This window comes from Oncorhynchus mykiss, chromosome 11 (assembly GCF_013265735.2).
Source record: "Oncorhynchus mykiss isolate Arlee chromosome 11, USDA_OmykA_1.1, whole genome shotgun sequence".
Taxonomy (NCBI): Eukaryota; Metazoa; Chordata; class Actinopteri; order Salmoniformes; family Salmonidae; genus Oncorhynchus; species Oncorhynchus mykiss.
Genome location: NC_048575.1, coordinates 24,080,909 through 24,104,953, shown reverse-complemented (window position 1 = coordinate 24,104,953; position 24,045 = coordinate 24,080,909). Strand labels below are relative to the sequence as shown.

Below are 24,045 nucleotides of genomic sequence, written 5' to 3'. Positions count from 1 at the left end.
TGAAGTATCTTAATTTGATCACCCTGTTGCAGGAGATATTTCCTGAAATGCAGGAAATGTCAAACTTGTAGTTTATTTGAGGTTTAAAAAGGCTTCTGAAGTTTCTTATTTCCACTTTTACATTTCAGACTTGATTTTCTCTTACAAAAAAAATTATTAACCCCTACAATACGAAAATGTCCAATAGTTATAATCCACATAATAATTCATTTCCTGTTGATGCAGGATTGTTTTACTGCCGCAGCGAACTGGCTCAAATTAAGATCTGACATCTGTACCACCGGCCAGACCGACGCCCCATCTGGAGCGCTATAACAGAGGTGTGAGGCTGTCGCATTGTCCTCCCTGACACCGCTGCACTGTCCTCCCTGACACCATTCTCCTTCACCTATTCCCTCACGCTCTCCATTCTTCTCTTCCTCTCTCCTCTCTCTCTGTCTGAGTCTGTCCAATGTTGTTTTCCACTCAGATGACTTCTAAAGTGCCCATATGGCCCTTTGGAACTCTGCGGTGAGCCAGAGTCACTCACAACAAAGCAAATATAAGGGCTCAATTCAATCCATAGTGCTGAAGAGCTGCGCCACAGCGCAAAATACATTTAAAGGCAACGGTTCCCACGTTAGCAGAGACAGTAAACGCTGCATTTGTCGGAGATTACCTTTAAATTCAGCGACACGGCTTGAATCAAGCTCTATGTGTCTCTATAAGAGGTGTAGAGAGAGTCAGTGACAAGTACTAACCTATGCCCATGACCAAATAATCCTCACTCCTAATGGACAGAACTTGGTGTACCAGAATTTTCCATTCACTCCCAAGAGGCACAGATGGGGAACAATTCAACCACTGAGGAAAGTGTGGGTTGGTTCGTTTCTTTAAGAACTGGCTACATCCGTTGTCATACTGTGAGACCTCCTGGAGGAGAAACACTGTGGCTGAACTGTGGAAGCTCATGTTCTGAGTTCTACAAGACTTGCACAATTACTGTGCAGGAATTACATGTGAGGATGCCTTTACTTAAAATGGACTGAACACTTCAGTGACTTGACTCTCCTGTGTAACCGACCACCCTTCACAGACAGAAAGTCTGGTGAGTTGAAACATTGACTTTCTATCTGATTAAAGTTTGAGGACACTCCTTTATCCCCTCCAACCAACCCAGTGAGGACTGAACACCCATCCAGACGGCTGTATCTTAATACCTATTACTAAATCAGAAAAATAAATAACGACAGGAATCTGATAATCTGATTCGATTTGTCCATTTAATGGCAACATGATTTGAGTAAACAGTACACAAGGTGAAGTGTGTCCAGGGAATACAATAGAAGAACGTGTCCTGATCTAATAGCCTCGGTCTGAAATGGCACCCTATTCTCTATATAGTGCACTACTTTTGACAAGGACCCATAGGGTTCGGATCAAAAGCTGTGCACTATATAGGGAATAGTGTGCCATCTCAGACGCAGACATAGTCACACACGTATCAGTAAGTATAGGACTGGTACTGCATGTCCCATTAAGTTAGACTATGGTTCTAATACGAAGCGGTAGGTTATCCAACCCGTGCTCTTTCTTTCAACAGTTTTGTACATTTATAGGGGCGAAAAATAAGAACAATTTCATAATCACTACAATATTTACACAGTAATTCAGTGGTGCTATCCACATTCTTGTTAAACTTTCTTTAGGATACATACATATACATTTACATAGTAGCCGTACTCGTAGTTCTGCATAGTGCTTTCCTCCAGTAGCATTCCAATACTGTAACTTCACACTGTTGTGTTGAACTAATGGGGCTAAGCATTGTTTCACGTCAGGTAGCGCCACTCCCACACAGCACTCGATGATTCATCTAGTGTAAAACAAGGTGGTTCTAAGTGGACCTAACCACTAAACAGTCTAGGTTTGACCTTCAGAAAAAGTATACATACTGTACACTTAGAAAAAAGGGTTCCAAAAGGGTTTGTCAGCTGTCCCCGTAGGAGAACCCTTTTGGTTCCAACTAGAACCATTTGTTGTTCCAACTAGAACCCGTTCTACATGGAACCCAAAAGGGTTCTACCTTGAATCAAAAAGGGTTCTTCAAAGGGTTCTCCTATTGGGACAGTCAAATAACTCTTTTAGGATCTAGATAACACCTTTTTTTCTAAAAATGTATAGAAACCATGTGTACCATTTGTAAACAAAAAGGCTGTGTCTGCTATAACCATAAGAAAGCAGCTCTGCCATAAAGGAACTATCCCTTTAAATATGATGTTGAAGGTATTTTTTTATAAGGCCTTAAAGTCTACTTAATTAATAAGGGAAAGGAATGACTATTTATAGAGCTAGTAGAGACTTCACCATATACACAGTCCATTCCCAACCATGAACTGAAACCAGATTTAAGATGATGTCATCATCCCCCCCTCTCCCTACAACAACACAACCAACCTTTCTCCAACATGTAAGCATCCGAGTTGCTTGGCAACCCTCAGAAAGTATTGTATTGCCTTCGGTTTTAACACGTCACGCACAGCAAGGACAATTATGGTTTGTTTATGTGGGTTATTGCAAACAATCATCTGGTTCTGTGTTCATAAAAACTCTCGTCATCACACGATTAGGCTTTGTTTATATAGCTACACAAACAAAGATGTACACTAGTTTACTGCTTTGGTGGTAGAATAATGAAGGCCAGCACTTCTGTTTGACTTACAATTTATGTTTTGACATTTTCCTTCCGTAACTCTTCTTCTTCAATTCTTCTTTCATTTTCTTTACACACAGGCAGTTCCCGCAGGCAGCTTTGGATCCAGTAGCAGGATTGGACAAAACTCAATTACTCTGTCGTTGTGAAACACCCACCCTCTACAGCCAGGGGGGGGGGGGGGGGGGGGGGGGTTATGGGGAGGGCTATTATTAGATGACTGAGGGTTGAAAGTTGAGGCTAGATCATATAGATGGAGAGGGGGCTCTGTAAGTAGGTGACTGAGGGTTGAAGTTGTAGGGAGGAATGAGAGTTGAGGCTAGGTCCTATAGCCTCAACTCTCAAATATAGTATTAGTCACTATGGTAACTTTAGTAACTAGGGCCTATAGTTACTATAGGACAGATCATGGAGAGGGTGTTCCGTATGACTGAGAGGTGAGGCTGTCGGTTGACTGAGAGGTGAGGCTGTAGGTTGACTGAGGTTTGAGGCTAGGTCTGTTAGCTAATCTGCGTAGATGATGAATCCAGAGAAGGTGCTGTACTTGTTGTTGTTGCCCCCATGGGCCTTGCCCCCGTCCAGTTTGATGTAGACCTCGTCTCCAGGCTCCAGATGCAGCACGGCACTGTTACTGGCATAATCATAGTTCTGGTCAGCGTCCTGGGCTATGGCACTGGCTCGAACCTAGAGGGTTGGAGACATGTTTACATAGTTAGTTCATGTATATAATTAGTTAACACTGGCTCCAACCCACAAGGGAATGGAGTAATGGGTACAGTTAGCACTGTCTTGAACCTAGAGGGGAATGTATGGAGACACAGTTTGTTATCATGAACACATGGCATTGGCTCAAACCTACAGGGTAATGGAGACAGGCGTATATAGTTAACTGCCATCAACTCACTGTGGCACTGGCTCAAGCCTAGAGGAGAATAGCCATGTTGATATACAATATGCCTTTCTTAATTTCCCTTGAGTGGATAATTAAAGTCGTATTGAATGGAATAGAATCAGCACCTTAACCCAAGGTTTCTCATTGGAGTCCCATAACAGGTTCTCCACCCCGAAGGTTGCCAGACTAGCAATGTTTCAGTTATCAGTGAACTTCAAATATTGTGTGGGATTAACACTAACAAGTTTGCTTACATTTTTTACAAGAACATTATCTTTAGTTTCATAAATGTTTAATGCAAATGATATTAAAGATTCATTTTATGTCAGTATGCAACTTAATTGAATTGCCTTCTGGGGAGTTTTTATACAACATGTGTACATAATCTAATGTTTATGACTCCAAATTGCAGTACTGTAGTGGACTGCTCACTCTTCTAAAAACAACATATTAGAGTCATAGGGTAGGCCTTGGTCTTGCTTCCGATGTAGATTATAAAGAAGAGGTGATCACTGTTTCAGCCCCATGGAAAGCTCCAATACACAATAGGCCTACCCGGACACCAGAGGCTTGTCAGGAAGATTTCAAAATCAGGAAGAGCCTTGAATTCTGCATTCTGACCCTAACTATTGCTAAAACAACTATTTGAGCGAGATAACAAAATACCACAATGAATTAAAACCACCAATAAAAATGTTATATCAATATCACATAGAGAAAGGGGATGGTAGACTTCCATATGAAGGATTGGCCTAAGCCCAATTAGGCTACACCTATCCAGACCTGTCATCAACCAGAAATTGTTCTGCAATATCGCCCTAATTAGCCTAATCATCAGTCTTCATTGATTGATGAACATGAATATCATTAAGATCTAGAAAGTGAAACATAGCAGGGAATTGTGGGCTGTTGTTTATTCAAATGAGTCTCCTCAGACACCTTCTGTAAGGTGTAACATGAGACTGTAAATTAGGGAATTTGCTATAAATCCACTGTTTGCATAACACTATTTTGATGTTCTGTGTGTGGAGATTCAAATGGGGAACAACCTTTAAATGCCACTAAAGGCATGCACAGCAAGCCCTGTTAATTCACTATAATAAAATGATGAATAGCATCTGAATTATTTAAGACGACTTTATTTTAAAATCATACTGTAAACGCTCGTGCCTAAAGGCATATTTTAGTGTAATCCAAATTATTTTAATTATCTGAGTGAGTGAATAAATAAAGAATGTATTTTATTATTTGTAATTGTTTATTTCTGCTTTAGCTCACGCTTGACCTCTACTAGTCCTCAGCTCAGCATGCTGTTTTCAAACACTGGATGTGACAATAAAAACAAAACACACTTGGCAGAGTCTTAGTTTTTTGTATTTTTTCTTCTTTTTTTTTACACACCAAAAGTACAGTTTTTGCTTCAGATGAACCTGTCTGTCTGTGCTGTGAACTGATTGGCCCGTACTGTAGCTGTGTTGTGCAGAATGAGCTCCGGGCTTCAGCCTAAGTGGCTGCCTGGTCGCCCGGTACACCGAGCGCAGTAGCCGTTGACAGGGAGATGCGCATGGCGAAGCGGGCTCTGTGAGTCGAGGAGACTCACAGTGGCTTGGTGACACGGGATGTCCCGAGGGAATAGGGATTAGATGTGCTCTCTGACAGCAGCTAGTATTATGAGCAGATTCTGTAAATTCTGATCGTTGAAGCACTGTTGAAAAAGGAGATAAAATATGATTTGTAGCCATATACAGTGTGAGTAACAATATATTGCTAAATCTACATATTCTAATTATATTATGATTAAGGATTGTATTATAATAATAAACAATAACAATAACAATAATGCTTTTTGTAAAAAATAAAAATATGATAGGCCTATTTTTTATTTTTTTTTACTTGTAATGAAAATAATAAACAAATTGTTAGGATGATCTTCTATCAGATTTAGCATAATGTAATCAAGTCAAAAAGACAGGAAAAAATACATTTTATTATTTGGCCTTTAAAAAAAAACTTTTCGAATTGGTGTGAAAAGTAAAATAGAGATTTGTTTCGTTTCGTTAAACTCAATCATTCAGTCTTAGGAAAAAATGGAATGTCAAACCAATGTCAACTCATTAACCCAATTAGTGTTGAAAATGTATTATGATAACAATGGACAATCTTTGCCTCGGGTTCATTGTCCTAATAGCGCTGTCCCGCTATTTTTTTCCGTTTGCATCAATTACACCCAACACCGGGCATCTTCAATCAAGCATCCACACGCCTCCTGTCAGCGCGCACACGGGCATGACTGAGGAAGTTCAACGCAATGTTTGAGTGGGTAAAAGTGTCACTTTCGTTTTATTGTCGCCTGGCTTTAGCCAAAAGGCTACTATATGCTGGAGTGATTATTTAAATAGAAACATTCATACATGCGTAAAACTGACTTCAGCTACACTCATGAAATAAGCTAATAGCATTATATTTATCATGTTGAGCATTGTCTGTTTTAATGGTTTATGCATTTGGTCACTTTTCGGTTCCTACTTATTTTCCCATGAAACAAAAAAGAGATCCTTCGAACGCCAGTTCAGTGACAAGTGACAAAGGTTGAAACATTATATTTGCCAAAAAACACACAAAGGCTACAACAATATGTGCCTCAGTGTGTGCGTAATTCTTTGTGCACCGGTCCATACCTGATTGTTTTTGCAGAGATCTGCCCACATGCTGGTTCCGTCCCCTCCCCGCATCAGGACGTGATAAGTGAAGAAGTATATCCCAGGTATGGAGCAGGTAAACTTCCCGGTTGTGGGGTCGTAATGGTTCCCCAGATTAGTGACCACGTCGTCGAATTTCAGCACCTCGTAGCCCTCGTGCTGTTTTTTAAGGCCTGCGTAAAACGCGATTTTGGGAACGGTGCTGTACGTAGCCGCGCTGATAGCCCCCGCCGCGGCATTGGGTCCCGGTGGCCCCGGTAGTCCAGGCCGTCCCGGTTCCCCCTTCTCCCCGGGTGGCCCCATCGGACCGGGCGGGCCCTGATCACCTGGGATGCCTCTGGGTCCAGCCTTCCCCGGGCGGCCCGGTTCCCCTTTCGGACCTGTTATAAAAGTTGGTAAAGACTGCATGAGGCTGTTGTCCGCTCGCACCGTGTCTGCCGTAGCGGTCGGTGACTTGGTTCCATATGGATCACATACCATCCTGCAGGTTCCCAGCATCTCATAGTGCGCTGAAGTTCCAGCGGAGTTAACCAGAACTGGGATCAGAATCACCAGCACTAACACCATGACGACTCCAAGCACTCCAGCCGCTATTAGCCGCTTCCTGCCGACCAGTCTCGTCAGCGCAGGGCGATCCTCTTGTCTGCTTTTGGGTGAAATCTTGGTGGTTGATGAGGTACGCTTTTAAAAAGAAAAAAATATACAGCCAATATTGGTTTGTTGGTAAGTTAATGGTAATGAACTTTTTTTTGGGCCAAGCCCCCTGCGCGTCTGTTTTTTTTTCTTCTTTCCGCTCTTTACTTTTTGTGCTGATGTTTGCTTATCTAAGTCTCACCGAATCGGAAAGTTCAGCCCTTTTCCTGGCTGCTCGCGCTTTAAGTCGTCAGTGGTTAAAAAAACACTGTCTTCAGCATCTGTGAGGTGGCGGCTGTACTTTAAAGCCCTGCTGTAAGCAGCCACGTGTGGACGCGAGGCACACAAAAAACACTTCGGTGGGAGAACGCACTCCTTCCTCTCCTTTATTTTCCAACGATCCACAGCTTATATCCAAAGCCAACTGGTCTAAAAGTCTACCACTGTGTACACAGTCCAGAGTTTGTTAAAGAATAGCAGCATATCAGGTGTAAGCACGACTCTATAAACCGCTGGTAATGTCATTAAGCCCTGTGTGGAGAGCGGAGTGCCTCTGATCAGAGCGCGTAGCTTACAGAGTTGTATGCGCAGTACTCTGCACTGCACAGAGAGAGAAGAAAAACAGAGAGGGAGGGCAAGATAGTGCACCGTCTTATAAAAGATGGAAATATAGTGCAGAGTAACACCACCCATTCCGTTATCTTGATATCTCGCTCGGTCCAAAACTCAGACTTGGCATCACTAGGAGGAGAGGCTTGGAGGGATGCAATCAGGCCTTGGACAAAGATGGCATTAATCACTGCTATAGAGGATATAAATGTTTCAAGCTTAGACACATTGGATTATTTTACTTTAGCGTTTACTCAGGGCTATGTGGCAACATCTCTATGTGTTTCTTTAGACTACAATCAATACAGCACTTATGATTTACATGTAAACATGATTAATACATGGTTATATTCCTGTAACTCAAACTAGGACATCAGGAGCCACGAGGAGGCAATCGCTGGTCGCGGACTCTTATGTCCTTTAAATCAAACCATGGTTATTATACCGCCCCCAAAAAAATCCAATATTATTGAGACCACTTAGTTGATACATTAAACAAGTCCCTGACAAGGAGCTTCGAAGGTAACAGGGTAATCATCATAATGACACTTCTGTCAATATCATAACAGCAGAAGATAAATTATAGCACATTGCTGTGGTAAGCACAAACTATATCCTAATGTAGCTTATTGCTGCTTGGCCCTGGTATCCAAGGTAAATATGAGGTACACATTTGAACAGTTTAGGTGATATTCTTTACGCTCCTTTCACACGTTCAACAGGTTGTTACCACAAACACGATTGCTGTGTTGCACTTGGATGTGCGCAAAGCCCTGCACACTGCGCACTCTTCTGTGTGCAGACGGCAGGTCATAAGGATAACGATTTGCTAGATGCATAAAAGCAGTACGTCCTGTCTGAAGAGCTTTGACAACGCTGGGACCAAAAAAGGTGGCTGTGACAATATTTCACTGTTTAAGGCCACCCAAGACCGATTTTGCGCACGCACACACACGTTCTCTGGTACTCATATTCTATAGATTGGCATGGTCTGGGTGGCATAGGTGCCTGTAGGCACCAAATCGGCCATATGCCATCCACGACTCTTCACCCATTAAGGTGGCATAGAGCAGGTTCCCTAGCCAATCAGGTCTACCCTAACACACACTGGACCCTATAAATCACCCAGTGAAAATCAATGGCCTTGGTTAGCTGGGGACCTATTGTGTCCTTGAGGCCGTGAGATGAATTGAGAAGAAGGAACGAAGGAATAACATCTGTTTAAAGAAAGGAGTAGCAGAAAGGAAATAAAAACTAGCTTAAAAAACAAAACGTTGAGGTAATGACTTTTACCAAAATCAAAGAGGGGGCCAGAATCAAATCTATTCCAATGCAGCATTGTGAAGTTTTAACTTAAAACAACAATAGTTGGAAAAGGTCATAGATTCATTGTTGTCGTTGACTGATCCACCGTTCGCATAATGATGCATTTCCCTTGACGAGCTCCATTTCTCAGGCCAGTCCTCCCATTCTAATGGAGGCTGACAACACAATTGAACCGCTGTAGAGAATGGGTCAGGTTGCCATTATTCTAGATCCACAAATAGATGGATTGGTTCTAAACTCTCAGACAGTAATGAATTGCCAATACCTTTTGCAAAGTTTAAAAACCACACCCTGTTTTGGACTTGTAATTGTTCAGATTATTTGAGGGATCAGATTAAACCCTCTGGCCAGACTGAAGGAGTAGGAGGAAGGAAGAGCATAACAATCAGAAAGTATTGTATAGTGAAGAGAAGGATGGAGGAGGAAGAGCATAGAGGGCAGAGGGCATTGCCGTATGTTGGAAAGCGTGACGAATCCATCCATCCATCCAGAAGAGGATGATTTACTGGTGTTAATGAGGAACGGAGAGAAGGTAGCGTAGACAGTGTTTGGAGACAGGTATGAGAGACATCGAGAGTAGCACTGAGGAGGAATGGGTAAGGGTTATGCTGGCACGATGGGGCGAGGTGAGTGGTGTGTGTGTGTGTGTGAGAGCAGAGGGGGTGTGTGGATGCGTGTCAGGTCTCCAGCTCCATCTTCTGAGTTGTTGCGTCGGCTCTAAGAGATGGACAGATGTGCCCGCTGTGCTTGCGAGCGTGGTGTGTGAACGAGCAGGACAGGCAGCCCCACGGCGGCCAACTGACACACACGCCCATCCACACCCGCACGCACACACAAACACCATCCTAAGAGTCATCAGCTGGTTACCAGGAGACACCGCTGAAAGGTCAGTTCTAAGGAGATCTCATCGCCTCCTTCCACCCGCCGTCATGACAACAGGGGAGGTGTGTGTGTGTGTGTGTGTATAGGACAGGTGTGTGAGGCGTGACATGGTCGTCTTAGGGTGTGTGATCTCCATGACTGACTTGCTGCGTGTCCACAAGTTCAGTGTTTAACTCTCCTAGAAACCACACCCATCGGGGTTATCAAAGTTATACAGCAGATTTGGACCAAAATCTAAACTCAAACCAAATGGATTGCTTTATTTAAAATATTGAAAACAGAACACATGTAACGTACAGTATATTGTGGCATCTGGCGCATGGCTTGATAAAAGCATAACAAAAGGAGTACATTCTTTTCATTGACATTATTAAGCTGAAATGTTAAGGACAGCTGTCAGGAAGCGTGCGTTTCCGAGGCACGTTTAAAAATAACACTTTCAGTAAAGACTCAGGCTATCAATGGCTATTCTATGGCTTGTCCCAGATAGTTGCGGACGTATTTCAAAGTCACTTGACAAAATGGAACAATCAAAATACTCCAGTATCTCCAGGTCATTGAAAAGACTTGGACAACGGTTTTACAAAGTGGATTATGACCGAGCACCGTACCAGACTATAGTGGATTGCAACTTCAGGACACCATATTGTTTCAGCGTTATGTCCCATATGACTGATATCTGAGGTACATGGCCACCCCATTGTTGAAAGCTACTTGTTATCCTTTATAAAAATGAGCTCGGGGTGCATTTTGGCCACAGCTGGCTCCCATAGCTCGTAGACAGCGAACATGTACAATTGACCACAAGAGACAGTGAGGATACATATCCCTGTGTTAGAAAACAAGACTAAGAAGAGCAAATGCAGGAAAAGGTAACAGTCAGTGACTTTATACCCCTCTACTCCCCTCGAGGGCAGGATACTACAGATGCAGTTAAGACCCTTTAAAGCCGTCTAAAATCCCTCCATCCACTCGGGCTGCAGCGGCTGCCTTTACACAACCTGTCTCACTACAGTGGAGACAAGGAGTCACCAGGGAGTGCTGGAGGGGTCGGATATGAACATCTCCAAATGGCCTACTCCTCTCTCCTCGCCCTCCCTCATCCCCTCTCTCCAAAATGGCCTGCTCTACTTCCTAACCCCCCTCTCCCCCCTCAACCGGTATCCCTCCCCTCACCCCCTCGTCTCGCTCGCTCTCTGGTAAGCTGGATCAAATCAAATGCGGGGTGAAGCTAATGCCGTCTCTCTGGTGGTTACTCTACAAGGCGTTTTGTGTCGGCAGATAGCTACACAAATTAGCATTGTTTCACAATAGTCTCAACCACCAGGACAAGCTAATTCAGTTACTGTGGGACCACAGGGGCCAGAGCCCGTCAACCTGTGTAACGACTTCACCACTACACATAAGGCTTGGGAAATGATTTATCTTCCAAATTAAGTTAAGAAACAAATTGCTGATGGTTTAAAATCACACTGTCTGAGTAAAGTTAATAAAATACGCTTTATGAATTGATTTGAAGAGGATGGGTTGACTGAATCAGTCCTTTGGTCTGCTTAAAAGGGTGCTGTAATAAAATCGGCCTCTGTGGCAGTTAAAGATACATGGTGGACTACCATTAACACTAGCGTGACATCCTGAACATAGAGCAGTATAAAATGTAGTTCTGTGTTCCTCTGATAAATACATAAAAAGGGGGCAAACAAGCAGTCAGCTCCTCCTCCTCCTCCTCCTCCTCCTCTTCGTCCTCCTCCTCTCCCTCATTTGTTTTTGGCGGCCAGGGGCTTGCGGCTGATCTTTTTGGTTTTGTCGTTGTTCTTCTTCGGAGGCTCGGGGTTGGCCTGCATGTGTCGGCCGTACAGACTGTGGTAGGAGAAGAAACAACAGGGATTTTTTGTTACTTACTCTACGTATGCAATCATGCACAGCCACACTGAATCTCAGCTCAACATCTCTTGTCCTGACTATTCTCCTCATGTATCATCAAACATGTACAGTATTTAATTCAACCTCTTATTAGTCTAACAATTAATTAAACGTTATTACAGCATTTATACCCATTTTTAATAAACAGGGCTAAATAAATAGGACATAATCAAAAGAGATGAAAGAGCGAGAGAGAGATGGGGAAACACTATCTATGTGAGGCTAAACAGCCCCAGTTGGGGATTATCCTGCAGAAGAACAGGGAATACACAGAGACAATTATCTTAGAACTGGGCCGCTCTGGCTAGGGAGAAAAAGAGAGGGAAGGGAAGAGGGAGGAACAGTCCTTTCCAGTCCACTGCTCTTTCACTCTCTGTAAGGGAGAGCCACCCATGGGGCTGAGCAAAGTGACAGAGGGCGAGAGAGAGAGAGAGAAGAGAGGGAAAGAGTGCAGAAGATAGAGAAAGAGGGATACATAGAGAGGGGTAGTGGGGGCATGAGAAGAACAAGAAGGAACGGAGGCCATCGATGAAAAGATAGAGGTTGTAAACAACTGTCTGGAGAGAGGTAAAGAGGAGAGGAGGAAAAAGGAGGAACGGTAAAGAGCAGGTTGATGGACAGGAGACAGCTGAGTGCATGTTACTGCCTGGTCTGCAACCCACTTGTTGAGGGTAAATGAAGAGTGCCATTTCAGAAATAGTTATAATTGCAGATTAGGAAAATGTCAAGAGTCTGATTAGCTTTATGGAAGAAGTTCAATTCTAATACAAAAATTTGAGATATAGCCATGCAGAGCTTCTCACACGCGCACACACACACGCACAAAGGTGTTGACTGACTCTCACGCTGCATAAATCAAACACATTTTTTCATTAATAATGTAGATAGTTAATATTTCACTTTTGACAGAGCGATATTTTTACTGTCTTTCAGCATAAACAAAATTATGTTGCGGCTTCTTGCTCTAACTAACCCCTACTGTGAGGGTTAACACAGTAACCATCTGGATGACGGACATCCCCCCCCACACACACACACAGACCTTCAAATAGAACACCAAGATGTTGGTTTAAGTGTGGCCAAACTCAACTATGGATAGTGCACTTTTAATTTGTCTTTTTTTTAAATGACGGTTTGTCAACATGTCATTCCTTTGAATTTCCTTCCCACTACTTATCCATAAAGTATCTACAAATCAAAAATGGAGTCTAAATTCTGTCATCCCGTCTGTCACTGTGTGATGGAAGAACCTGGAATCTTCTAGCTCTACAGACACATCTCTCTGTGTTTGGCCCAGTGTCAGACCCCCCTCCTGGGGCTTGGAAGCGGTTGTCCCCCCCTTCCTCCAGAGCTGCTGCCCAGCCAGGCGTGGTGCTTTGGCCCAGGAGAAGGGGGTTGGCTGGGGGCTAGGAGCCACTCCACTGGCCCCTGGGGGCCCCCAGTGTCTGGAAGAACCAGGGTCCTAAGAGATATAGTTCTCTTTCTACTTGGACATCAAAACCATTTCGCTACCATGACCAAGAGCAGGGCCAGACTCCGGCATAAAGCCACAGCATTACCATTGGAATGCATTCACATGGCCTATGCTGTTTTACCGGTATATTTCTCAACTAATAGAGAAATCAGGTAAGAATGAAAGAGAGAGAGAGAAACACACACACAAGAGGAAAAGAGGCATGTGTTTGAGTATATAAGAGAGCAGGGATCTAGCGGAACGGAGAAGGGGGGGGGGGGTGACTGATGGAGGGAGCTGCTTAAAAGAGCAGGTTTACTCATTTTGTCAATAACATGCAGTGGGGCGCAGCACTCAGTAGTGTCATAACAAGCCACTGTGTTTCTGCATAATTGTAGCTCTCGCCCCGCTGATGGATGATTTAGAGGAAGGGGATGCAGAGAGGAAGAGAAAACAATCCATTGTGTCATAAAGAAAAAATCAATCTGAGGAGAATAATACCCCCAAATGAATGATGGAGTGTTTTGGATCAAGGGAGTCACTAAAGAGGAGGGATAGGAACTGTATGAACAATTGCTAGGGTGTAGGCCAGGGCAATATGATAAAGATGTGTTTGGAAATGTAGTACACTAATTATAGTGAACAAAAATATAAAGTGTTGGTCCCATGTTTCATGAGTTGAAATAAAAAGATCCCAGTAACTTTCCACATGCACAAAAAGCTTATTTCTCTCCAACTTTGTGCTTACATCCCTCTTAGTGAGAATTTCTCCTTTGCCACGATAATCCAGCCACCTGCCAGATGTGGCATATAAAGAAGCTGGGAAAAAAAAGCAGCAAGATCATTACATAGGTGCACCTTGTGCTGGGTACAAAAGGCCACTCTAAAATGTACAGTTGTCACAACACAATGACACAAATGTCTAACATTTTGGAGGGAGCATGCAATTGGCATGTTGACTGCAGGAATGTGCACCAGAGCTGTTGCCAGATAATTTAATGTTAATTTCTCTACCATAAGCCACCTTCATCATTTTAGAGAATTTGGCAGTACGTCCAAATGGCCTTACAACCGCAGACGATTTGTAACCACACCAGCCCAGAACCTCCACATCCGGTTTCTTCACCTGCAGGATCGTCTGAGACCAGCCACACGGACAGATGATGAAACTGGAGTACTTGTCTGTAATAAAGCCCGTTTGTGGGGAAAAACAAATTATGATTGGCTGGGCCTGGCTCCCCAGTGGTTGGGCCTACGCCCTCCCAGGCCCACCCATGGCAGCGCCCCTGCCCAATCATGTGAAACCATAGATTAGGGCCTAATGAATGTATTTAAAATGGACACATTTCCTTATATGAACTGCAACTCAGTAAAATCTTTGACTTTTTTGCGTTTATATTTTTGTTCAGTATATTTTGAAACCCAAAGATGACCCCAAGTTAAAACACATACAGTAACATTTCATTTGAAAGCATACTAATGCCTACATTGGGTTGTTATAAACATGACTTAAAGCTTGATATAATATATCATGAACGTTGACAACAACATATCGTCTCATTGGCGGTCTCGGCATTGCATCTAGTATGAAGCACGATAGGTTGAAACCTCGCAAGGTTTGCAAGACTACATCAGGTCTTACAAATGTCATTGGAAACGTTGCAAGGTTTCACAAAAAAAATGTCATTTTCAGTCTCGAATGTCCTCGTATAGGCTCTCTGTTACCATGATGACTTATGGGGTGGAGGTCATACAGTGTAACACAGTTGATGTAGCCTGGCTGTGTGTGATGTTGTTGGGAGTCATCTGAAGGAGTGGTAGAGTTGGTTTATTCCCCATCGAGACATGCAGATAGAGGCTGATCAGACCGGGGCTTGTCAGAAGGATCAGTGTTGACAGAAACACGTACACAGACACACAACACTGTTTTAGGAGTTAATTGGTCTTGTTTTACATTGGTCTGATGAGGTGGAGAGAGGTGAGAGGTGGAGAGGAGGAAAGGGGAGAGGAAGCTGCGGTGGGATCAACAAAGCATTCCTCCTCCCCCCAGCCGTCCCGCCCTCTCGCTCTCCCCCACCCTCCTTTCAACCCCCCTTTTCCCTCCATCCATCAATCCCCAGCCCCCTCTCTCCCGCTCTCTTTCTGACAGTCTCAGAGGAATGACATGGCAGAGGAACATGAGTGGAATACTGAGGAACCACGAGGAAGATGTGGGGGAGGGGGTAGACACGGGGGAGAAAAGAGGGAGACACAGCAAAGATATGCTCTATCATGCCACCTGAACAGCATGCTATTGTTTCTCTGCTCTGGGCTAGAGAGCTGCTTTCCCGAGGGCATCCCGCGGGCCCCGACAGAGAGCATTGCGGCAAAGTCTACATTTTTCATGCTGCGCAGCGGGAGTGAGCGGTCAGACAGACAACTTTGGGATGAAAATATTTCTTCGCGCCACAGATTTTTTAGAACGGTTGTCTTTCTGTTTGTTATGTGTTAACTATTGTATTAAAGCACCTCTGTCGTACTATTCACACACTCTCATAGGATAATTCTGCCTCAAGTTCAGTAACCTACCTCTCCTCTATTGTTGGGCGTGCGAGGTCAAAATAGCCTGTCTTTCCATGGAAATGAACTTCTAAATATAATAGGCTGGGTTAGGCTCCGACATTGACTGGAAATCAATGTTGATAACACATGTATTTATGTCTACCTGCTCCTATCAAAGTTATGCAAGAATATTTCGAAAAGGTATTTTGTTTTGTAGGCTATTCGTTATCTAGTGTGTTAAAATCCGTTCTGTCGCAATATTCACCAAATCAAATAACCTCATTCTTGCTGATTTACGTTCAGCAGCCTACCATTATTAGATTTTGTTGGGCGTGCGAGATCAAGTACGCCTATGTTTGGTCTCAATTAAATAGCCTGTAGACTAGGTTATATGGGCGTTACAGCACTGCGCAGTTGACCTTAACTTCCTAAATATGATAGGCTCATTTAGACTCCGACACCAACTGGAAATAAATACTGATAACACATGTATGCGTTTGCAAATCATCCTGCTCTGAAGAACCATCCAGTTGTGCAAAATGTAGCTCAAGTCAAGTAAGTATCCACTCTCCTTTATAACTAGGTCTACCCAATTGGATGACATAGCCCAATAAATACTGATATAATGGGCCAAGTGGTGCAGTGGTCTAAGACACTGCATCACAGAGCTAGCTGTGCCACTAGAGATCCTGGTTTGAGTCCAGGCTCTGTCGCAGGCGGCCGCGACCGGGAGACCCATGGGGCAGCACACAATTGGCTCAGCGTCGTCTGGGTTAGGGGAGGGTTTGGCCGGCCGGGATGATCTTGTCGCATTGCGCTCTAGCGACTCCTGTGGCGGGCTGGGCACAATGCACGCTGACATGGTCGCCAGGTGCACAGTGTTTCCTCCGACACATTGGTGCGGCTGCCTTCCGGGTTAAGCTGGCATTGTGACCTTCGCCTTTCCCGAGTCCGTACGAGAGTTGCAGCAACGGAACCAGATTAACTAGGGAGGATTGACTTACAAAAAATCTCTAGTTTTTGAACCTATTTCTTGGGCTATTTTTGATCTTGATGGCAAAATGGCTGGGACCGTGGCTGCAAAACGAACAGCGTCACATAGCGGGAAAAATTTGAATTTAGGTGTAAGAGCAGCCGTTTAACCCCTGTAGGTCTAATCCCTTAGATCACAAAATCTACTGAGCTAAAATATGGAATTGCTTTAAGATGGTCAAAAAAATTATAATTTAGCCATTTGATTTTGAAATTTAGGACACCTGCAGGTATAATTTATTTTTTGCCGAAACATTGAATTATACCTAAACTGCTATAGCCCATAGAAACGCATTGAATAACACCTCCATAAATTGCAAAAAAAAGACAGTCAAAAAATCTCTCAAAGGAACAAGGTTTTGAAGTGTCTGTCCTATATCTATGAGATATGAGAAAACTTCGATTCAATGTTTAGACCCAGGTTTTGGTCACGTTATTTATTTTTGGCACATTTGACGCCTTTTGCTATTTTGACAGTCGGTATGGAGTTACCTTCAGATGACTGCTGTAAAGCTTGTGGAAGTCGTAGAGCCAAACAACCGACACTGTAGTGTTTGTGGGAGTCATATTAGTTTGGTGACCGTTTGAAGCTCACACGGTTTTGGTTTTACCGACTATTTAATTACGATTTTCTTGTTTGGAACCTCTTGTTTGTAGAAAAAAGACCATTTATGGCATGTGCACAAACTTTATAACGACGGAGAGACGGGATTGAGCTGCAGCCACTACAATAAACTAAGTCTCTAGGATAAATACACGGCGAGCTATTCAACAGTCAAAATAAAGTGACCATGTGACACACGGGTGCGTCAATCGACATTGGTTAGCCATGCTGGCAAAAATGTATGCCCAAGTCTAGAAAGCTTACCAGCAGTTTTATTATCCTATTTTCTACTGTAGATCTGTCATTTAAAATGAGTCGATTCTGTTGTTGCTAGCAATATTCATAAAAATATTGGGGGCAAAAAGTAGACGTTCCATCCCATGGGAAAGTCTACAACGAGACGTCCCATTCCCCTCTTCCTCCTTCTCTCCTGCTCCTCCATGTGCGCTGTCCTCCCACCCCCCACCCCCCTCTCTCTCTTCCTCACTCTGTCACAGTCTGTTGTTCACTGGAGAGGCCAGAGCCCAAGGGGAAGATGGGATATCCACAGAACTGCCCCCCCCCCCCCTTGCCACAAACATACATACAGCGCAAATCATTGAGGGCCGACTAGAGTCTTGTTACCACTGTACATGGGCAGCAGCAGTTCTGTCTCTGCATAAACACAAAGATTTCCCATAGCATTGCAGTGAGTTGAGAGGGGACTGGACAGGACCCTTGTGAAGACTTATGGCCATTAAAAGGGGGAGAGCAGCACAGAGAACTTAATGGGTCCTGGTGTGGTCTTAGAGACTCTTTATACGGCTTTTTCTATTTTCCATTTTACACGGCTTAAATAATCAAAGCACTTGCCAGTGTGTGTCCATAGGTTCTCTCTCTCTTGATAATTGTGCAGCACCTTGGGTCATTGATCTGATATCAGGTGTTCTGTATTAGAGCTGGGGGATATGGAATTTAAAAAAAAATAAATCAATTGCCTAAATTGATGCGATAACAATAAATACACGATAAGTTTATAGCAATGTGCATCAAAGTATTTATATTTTATATTATCCTTTAAACTACTACTACCAGTTTGATGGTTATTGCCATCAATTGTCCCATTAACAAATCACACATATTAGCAAACTTAATCCATTATAAATGTAGCTAGTTGCTTATTGTAATGAACAATATCTGCAAAATGCCTATGATAAGTGATCGGTATGGTCAGTGTCGAAGATTTTCAGTTTATCGTCCCAGCTCTATCCTTTATCATCCTATTTTGTATTGAATCATTTTTTAGGGGTCCTTTTTTTACCCCTTTTTCTCCCCAATTTCGTGATATCCAATTGGTAGTTACAGTCTTGTCCCATCGCTGCAACCCCCGTATGGATGCGGGAGAGGCGAAGGTCGAGAGCCATGCGTCCTATGAAACAAGACCCTGCCAAGCCGCACTGCTTCTTGACACACTGATCGCTTAACCCGGAAAACAACCGCGCCAATGTGTCGGAAGAAACACCGTACAACTGGCGACCATGTCAGCGTGCATTGTACCCGGCACACCACAAGGAGTCGCTAGAGCGCGATGGAACAAGAACATCCCGGCCTGCCAAACACTCCCCTAACACGGACGATGATGGGCCAATTGTGCACCGCCTCATGGGTTTCCCGGTCGCGGCCGGCTGGCAACACGGCCTCGGGATCAAACCCGGGTCTTTTGTGACGCCTAAAGCACAGCAATGCAGTGCCTTAGACCACTGCGCCACTCGGGAGGCCATTCCATTTTCAGTTTTAGTTATTTTATAGCATTACTATAGGTTTTACAGTTATTTTATAGCATTACTATAGGTTTTACAGTTATTTTATAGCATTACTATAGGTTTTACAGTTATTTTATAGCAATACTATAGGTTCTACAGATGGAAATATACTTCTGAGTGAAATCAAGATCTACCATTTCTATCAATTGCTATAAGAAGTTAATTCAAACTCATATGGCGCCTAGAAATACGTACAAACTCTTACTTTTGTCATTTAGCAGAAACACTCATCCAGAGTGACTTACAGTCCAGTACATTCAACTAAGGTTAATAGGAGGGAAACAACCACATATCACAGTCAATGCAAATTTCCAAGTATACCTTTCTCTGTACTATGCATCGGAATCTGCATACCTCAGAGAAGACAGTATCTATAGGTCAGGTCAAATGGGGTGAGAGATCACTGGAGTCCCATCACTTCTCATTAGCCGGGCCTCGAGGACAGCTCTATAACACGGGCCCCTGAGTGGCCAGGGGCCTCCTACAGGTTATCAATCAGACGCCTCATTAAAAGGACAAACATACAGGGGCCTCGTCTCTCTAGCTTTGCTCTCGCTCTTCCCCACTCTCTCTCTCCTTCTTTCTCTCAGTTCCCGTAATGAATGGAGACAAGGGGCCAATCGGGGGCCCCAAACAGCACGATTGAGGCCCCTGTGAGGAAGAAAAATCAGAGAAATCAATGATGTAACAATAACACAAATTAGCCTCTGTACAACATGCATTATTAACGAAGTAGCCATCCACTTCTATGGCAAAAATGCAGTCCAACAACCTCATATACACAGTAGTAGGCCTGCACTAATTGCCTAGAATGATACACGACTCTTGAGGAGCTACATTAGGGTCATTGGAATGATCATTTCTCTCAGGGGTATACGCATTACAATACATTGGTGCTATGAGTTGTGTAAAAGTGGAGGTAGAATATCCCAAATTTTTCTTACCCTCGTTGGTGCCACACGTAGGCATAGCAGTGGGCTGGTCAGTCAGCAACAATAGACTGTTCGATCATCCTTAAGGTTACAGCTAACGATGTGGGCAGGCAGGGAGGAGAGTAGGAGTGGAGGGAAGATCTGTCATAGGCTGGGAGCACAGCTCGTTTGTCATGCGTCTTAATTATTGTCATTTAGTCTCATCGAGCCTCCCCATGGATTTCCTGTGGCCTTGTCACTATGGATTTAGGCTGAGGCAGGGAGCTGGACAGTTTATTCTATCCCTGTGGTTTGTGGTTATATACCATAACAGGGTCTGATGTACTGTGGTTATATACTATACAGGGTCTGTATAGTGTAGGACAGTATGGAAAACGATCTGCAATCTGCCACTACAAGACAATAACACGCCAGGTCTTCACTGTCCTCCTCCGCACGTTGTCATCTTTCTTCACAGAAGAGAAGTGTTTTTCTTTCTAATGGGCAAACTCTAGATCTGTGAGTATACAGTCGATTTTGGACATTCAGGTTTCAACTATCACTATCACTCAGTCCATACTGAGATTGACAAAGTTTACTTACAGCTCAACAGCCATTTCACCAGCCTCATACACCAACAGCTGCACTACTAGCTCATCAGCCTCATACACCGACAGCTGCACTACTAGCTCACCAGCCTCATACACCGACAGCTGCACTACTAGCTCACCAGCCTCATACACCGACAGCTGCACTACTAGCTCATCAGCCTCATACACCGACAGCTGCACTACTAGCTCACCAGCCTCATACACCGACAGCTGCACTACTAGCTCACCAGCCTCATACACCGACAGCTGCACTACTAGCACATCAGCCTCATACACCGACAGCTGCACTACTAGCTCATCAGCCATTTCACCAGCCTCATACACCGACAGCTGCACTACTAGCTCATCAGCCATTTCACCAGCCTCATACACCGACAGCTGCACTACTAGCTCATCAGCCTCATACACCGACAGCTGTACTACTAGCACATCAGCCTCATACACCGACAGCTGCACTACTAGCTCATCAGCCATTTCACCAGCCTCATACACCGACAGCTGCACTACTAGCTCATCAGCCTCATACACCGACAGCTGTACTACTAGCACATCAGCCTCATACACCGACAGCTGCACTACTAGCTCATCAGCCTCATACACCGTCAGCTGCACTACTAGCTCATCAGCCTCATACACCGACAGCTGCACTACTAGCTCATCAGCCTCATACACCGACAGCTGCACTACTAGCTCACCAGCCTCATACACCGACAGCTGCACTACTAGCTCATCAGCCATTTCACCAGCCTCATACACCGACAGCTGCACTACTAGCTCATCAGCCTCATACACCGACAGCTGTACTACTAGCACATCAGCCTCATACACCGACAGCTGCACTACTAGCTCACCAGCCTCATACACCGACAGCTGTACTACTAGCACATCAGCCTCATACACCGACAGCTGCACTACTAGCTCATCAGCCTCATACACCGACAGCTGTACTACTAGCACATCAGCCTCATACACCGACAGCTGCACTACTAGCTCATCAACCATTTCACCAGCCTCATACACCGTCAGCTGCACTACTAGCTCATCAGCCTCATACACCGTCAGCTGCACTACTAGCTCATCAGCCTCATACACCATCAGCTGCACTACTAGCTCAACAGCCTCATACACCGACAGCTGTACTACTAGCACATCAGCCTCATACACCGACAGCTGCACTACTAGCTCATCAACCATTTCACCAGCCTCATACACCGACAGCTGCACTACTAGCTCATCAGCCTCATACACCGTCAGCTGCACTACTAGCTCATCAGCCTCATACACCATCAGCTGCACTACTAGCTCAACAGCCTCATACACCGACAGCTGCACTACTAGCACATCAGCCTCATACACCGACAGCTGCACTACTAGCTCATCAACCATTTCACCAGCCTCATACACCGACAGCTGCACTACTAGCTCATCAGCCATTTCACCAGCCTCATACACCGACAGCTGTACTACTAGCACATCAGCCTCATACACCGACAGCTGCACTACTAGCTCATCAACCATTTCACCAGCCTCATACACCGACAGCTGCACTACTAGCTCATCAGCCTCATACACCGTCAGCTGCACTACTAGCTCATCAGCCTCATACACCATCAGCTGCACTACTAGCTCAACAGCCTCATACACCGTCAGCTGCACTACTAGCTCATCAGCCTCATACACCGTCAGCTGCACTACTAGCTCATCAGCCTCATACACCATCAGCTGCACTACTAGCTCATCAGCCTCATACACCATCAGCTGCACTACTAGCTCATCAGCCTCATACACCGACAGCTGCACTACTAGCTCAACAGCCTCGGCTAGCTCCAGACACATACTAGTCACAGAGGGAGTAAAGACCCAAATGGCAGCCATACCCAGTAGCCAGTGGGCCCCTGTCCACCCATGTCAGCGAGGCGGGCATATTCATTAATGCATGAATATAATTAGCTCGGAGGATGAAAGTCTGAAAACTCTTCTGAGCACATTCAGCAGAATTAACGAACTAGGGCTAGCTGGCCATGCAGAATCGCCTGATAAAATATGCTAAGGTAAAGTGTGTGTGTGTTTTGGGGGGATGTTAGTTAGCTACACCAGAGAGAAGCTTAGTGCAAAGGATTTTCCTCCCCTCTCCTACTGTGCCGTTATGACACTAACGTGTTAGTTGAATTCAGAGTTATCAACACCTGTTAACATCATCTATCACCTTGCCTCTCTCATTGTACTTTGAGGTCGGACTCAAAATAAAACTCAAAAGTCCTGCAAAGACAACTCTATGGTGTAAAAACACATCATTTTTAAATATCACGTGACTGACACGGCCATTGCCCTATGGTCAAACCATAGTGCATTACATAGGGTACCATTTAGATGGCAGACTCAGCGGGTGGGTTTGTAAAGTGCTGAGCACCTGTGTCTAGACCAGACAAACCCTGATTGGTTCCTAATGATCCGAATGCCCACACAGCATTGAGGAGAACACTTCCTAATAGGTTTAAAGTAATTTTTAACTGGTACACCTAGAGCCTATTTAGCTTCAGTCTCTGGCTGGAGCCAGCAGTAGTAGTTTCACAGCAGGTGTGTGTGTGTACCTGTCATGCATATTTCATACGGAGCTTGTTAACTTGACAGAAATAATTGGCAGCCGGACTGGTGGACTGACAGACAGACAGACAGACAGCGGCGAAGGGAAAGCCATGGCATAATCATAAAGCATTAACACATGTTAAACTCAAATTCTGCTCCCTCACACACAACAGATTTCTCTCGCTCCGTTTCTCTCTCTTCTCTTAATGATTGCTGATAAGAGAGGGTGGCTAGCGTTCGTCACTGCACAGCTGTCCAGAGCTGACTGAGAAATGAAAACACAATTAAAACACACACACACACACACACACACACACTTCATTTGAAGAACTAAGAAGGACGAAGGGAAGAGAGGAGAGCGGGCACTACTTAACAGTCCATACCCTCCTCCTTAAAACACACACTCCTAAACGGATGAGTATAATGGTGCTGCACTATGGTTTGGGGCTTCAGAAAACCACAGAAGACTGAAGACACAGCAATTTCTGGATACTATTGACAACGCCGAGAGAAAGCAGTGATCGTGATAGAAGAGACCTTAGTGGGGTGAAGGTAGGGTTGAACTATACTCATGCAGAATGTCTAATGCTCTATAGTGTAGTACCAACTGCAATGGATTCTTTGTTCAAGAGGACATACACAAGAAGTACAACATTTTCTGCCATGCTGCATTGAAAAGCACACTGGTACTCTTATCCCTGAGCAAGCAATGAAAATAAACTCCATGACATGTTACGGAGTAAACTGATGTAGAGAGAAGGGAAGAGGGAGAAAGAGAGCTAGATGGAGGCAGAGTAAGAGAAGGGAAACGGGAGTGAGAGAAGGAGGAATAGAGAGTGAGTCTTGAGT

At 44.3% G+C, this 24,045-nt stretch overlaps 2 protein-coding genes across 4 annotated transcripts in view; both read right to left on the bottom strand.

Moving 5' to 3' along the window:
- Window positions 1-1,243: 1,243 nt before the first annotated feature.
- c1ql3a (complement component 1, q subcomponent-like 3a) lies at window positions 1,244-7,864 on the bottom strand. Of its 2 annotated transcripts, none has more exons than XM_021620561.2 (2): window positions 6,263-7,848; window positions 1,244-3,376 (listed from the first exon to the last, which is right to left on the bottom strand). In XM_021620561.2, exons 1-2 carry the CDS (start codon window positions 6,848-6,850, stop codon window positions 3,197-3,199), a joined length of 768 nt encoding a protein of 255 aa, XP_021476236.1. In that variant the 5' UTR covers window positions 6,851-7,848; the 3' UTR covers window positions 1,244-3,196. The 2 variants fall into 2 exon arrangements, with proteins under 2 accessions (XP_021476236.1, XP_036791111.1); XM_036935216.1 differs by lacking the exon at window positions 1,244-3,376 and adding an exon at window positions 3,390-5,289 and having other exon boundaries at window positions 6,263-7,864.
- A 2,104-nt stretch (window positions 7,865-9,968) lies between these two features.
- rsu1 (Ras suppressor protein 1) overlaps window positions 9,969-24,045 on the bottom strand; it is a 36,262-nt gene continuing 22,185 nt past the window's right edge. The window contains exon 9 of one of the 2 annotated variants that reach the window (XM_021620559.2): window positions 9,969-11,593. In XM_021620559.2, the coding sequence (XP_021476234.1) occupies window positions 11,491-11,593 (103 nt within the window). In that variant the 3' untranslated portion in view covers window positions 9,969-11,490. The remainder of the gene's footprint in view (window positions 11,594-24,045) is intronic. The other variant, XM_021620560.2, reaches the window with a different exon arrangement.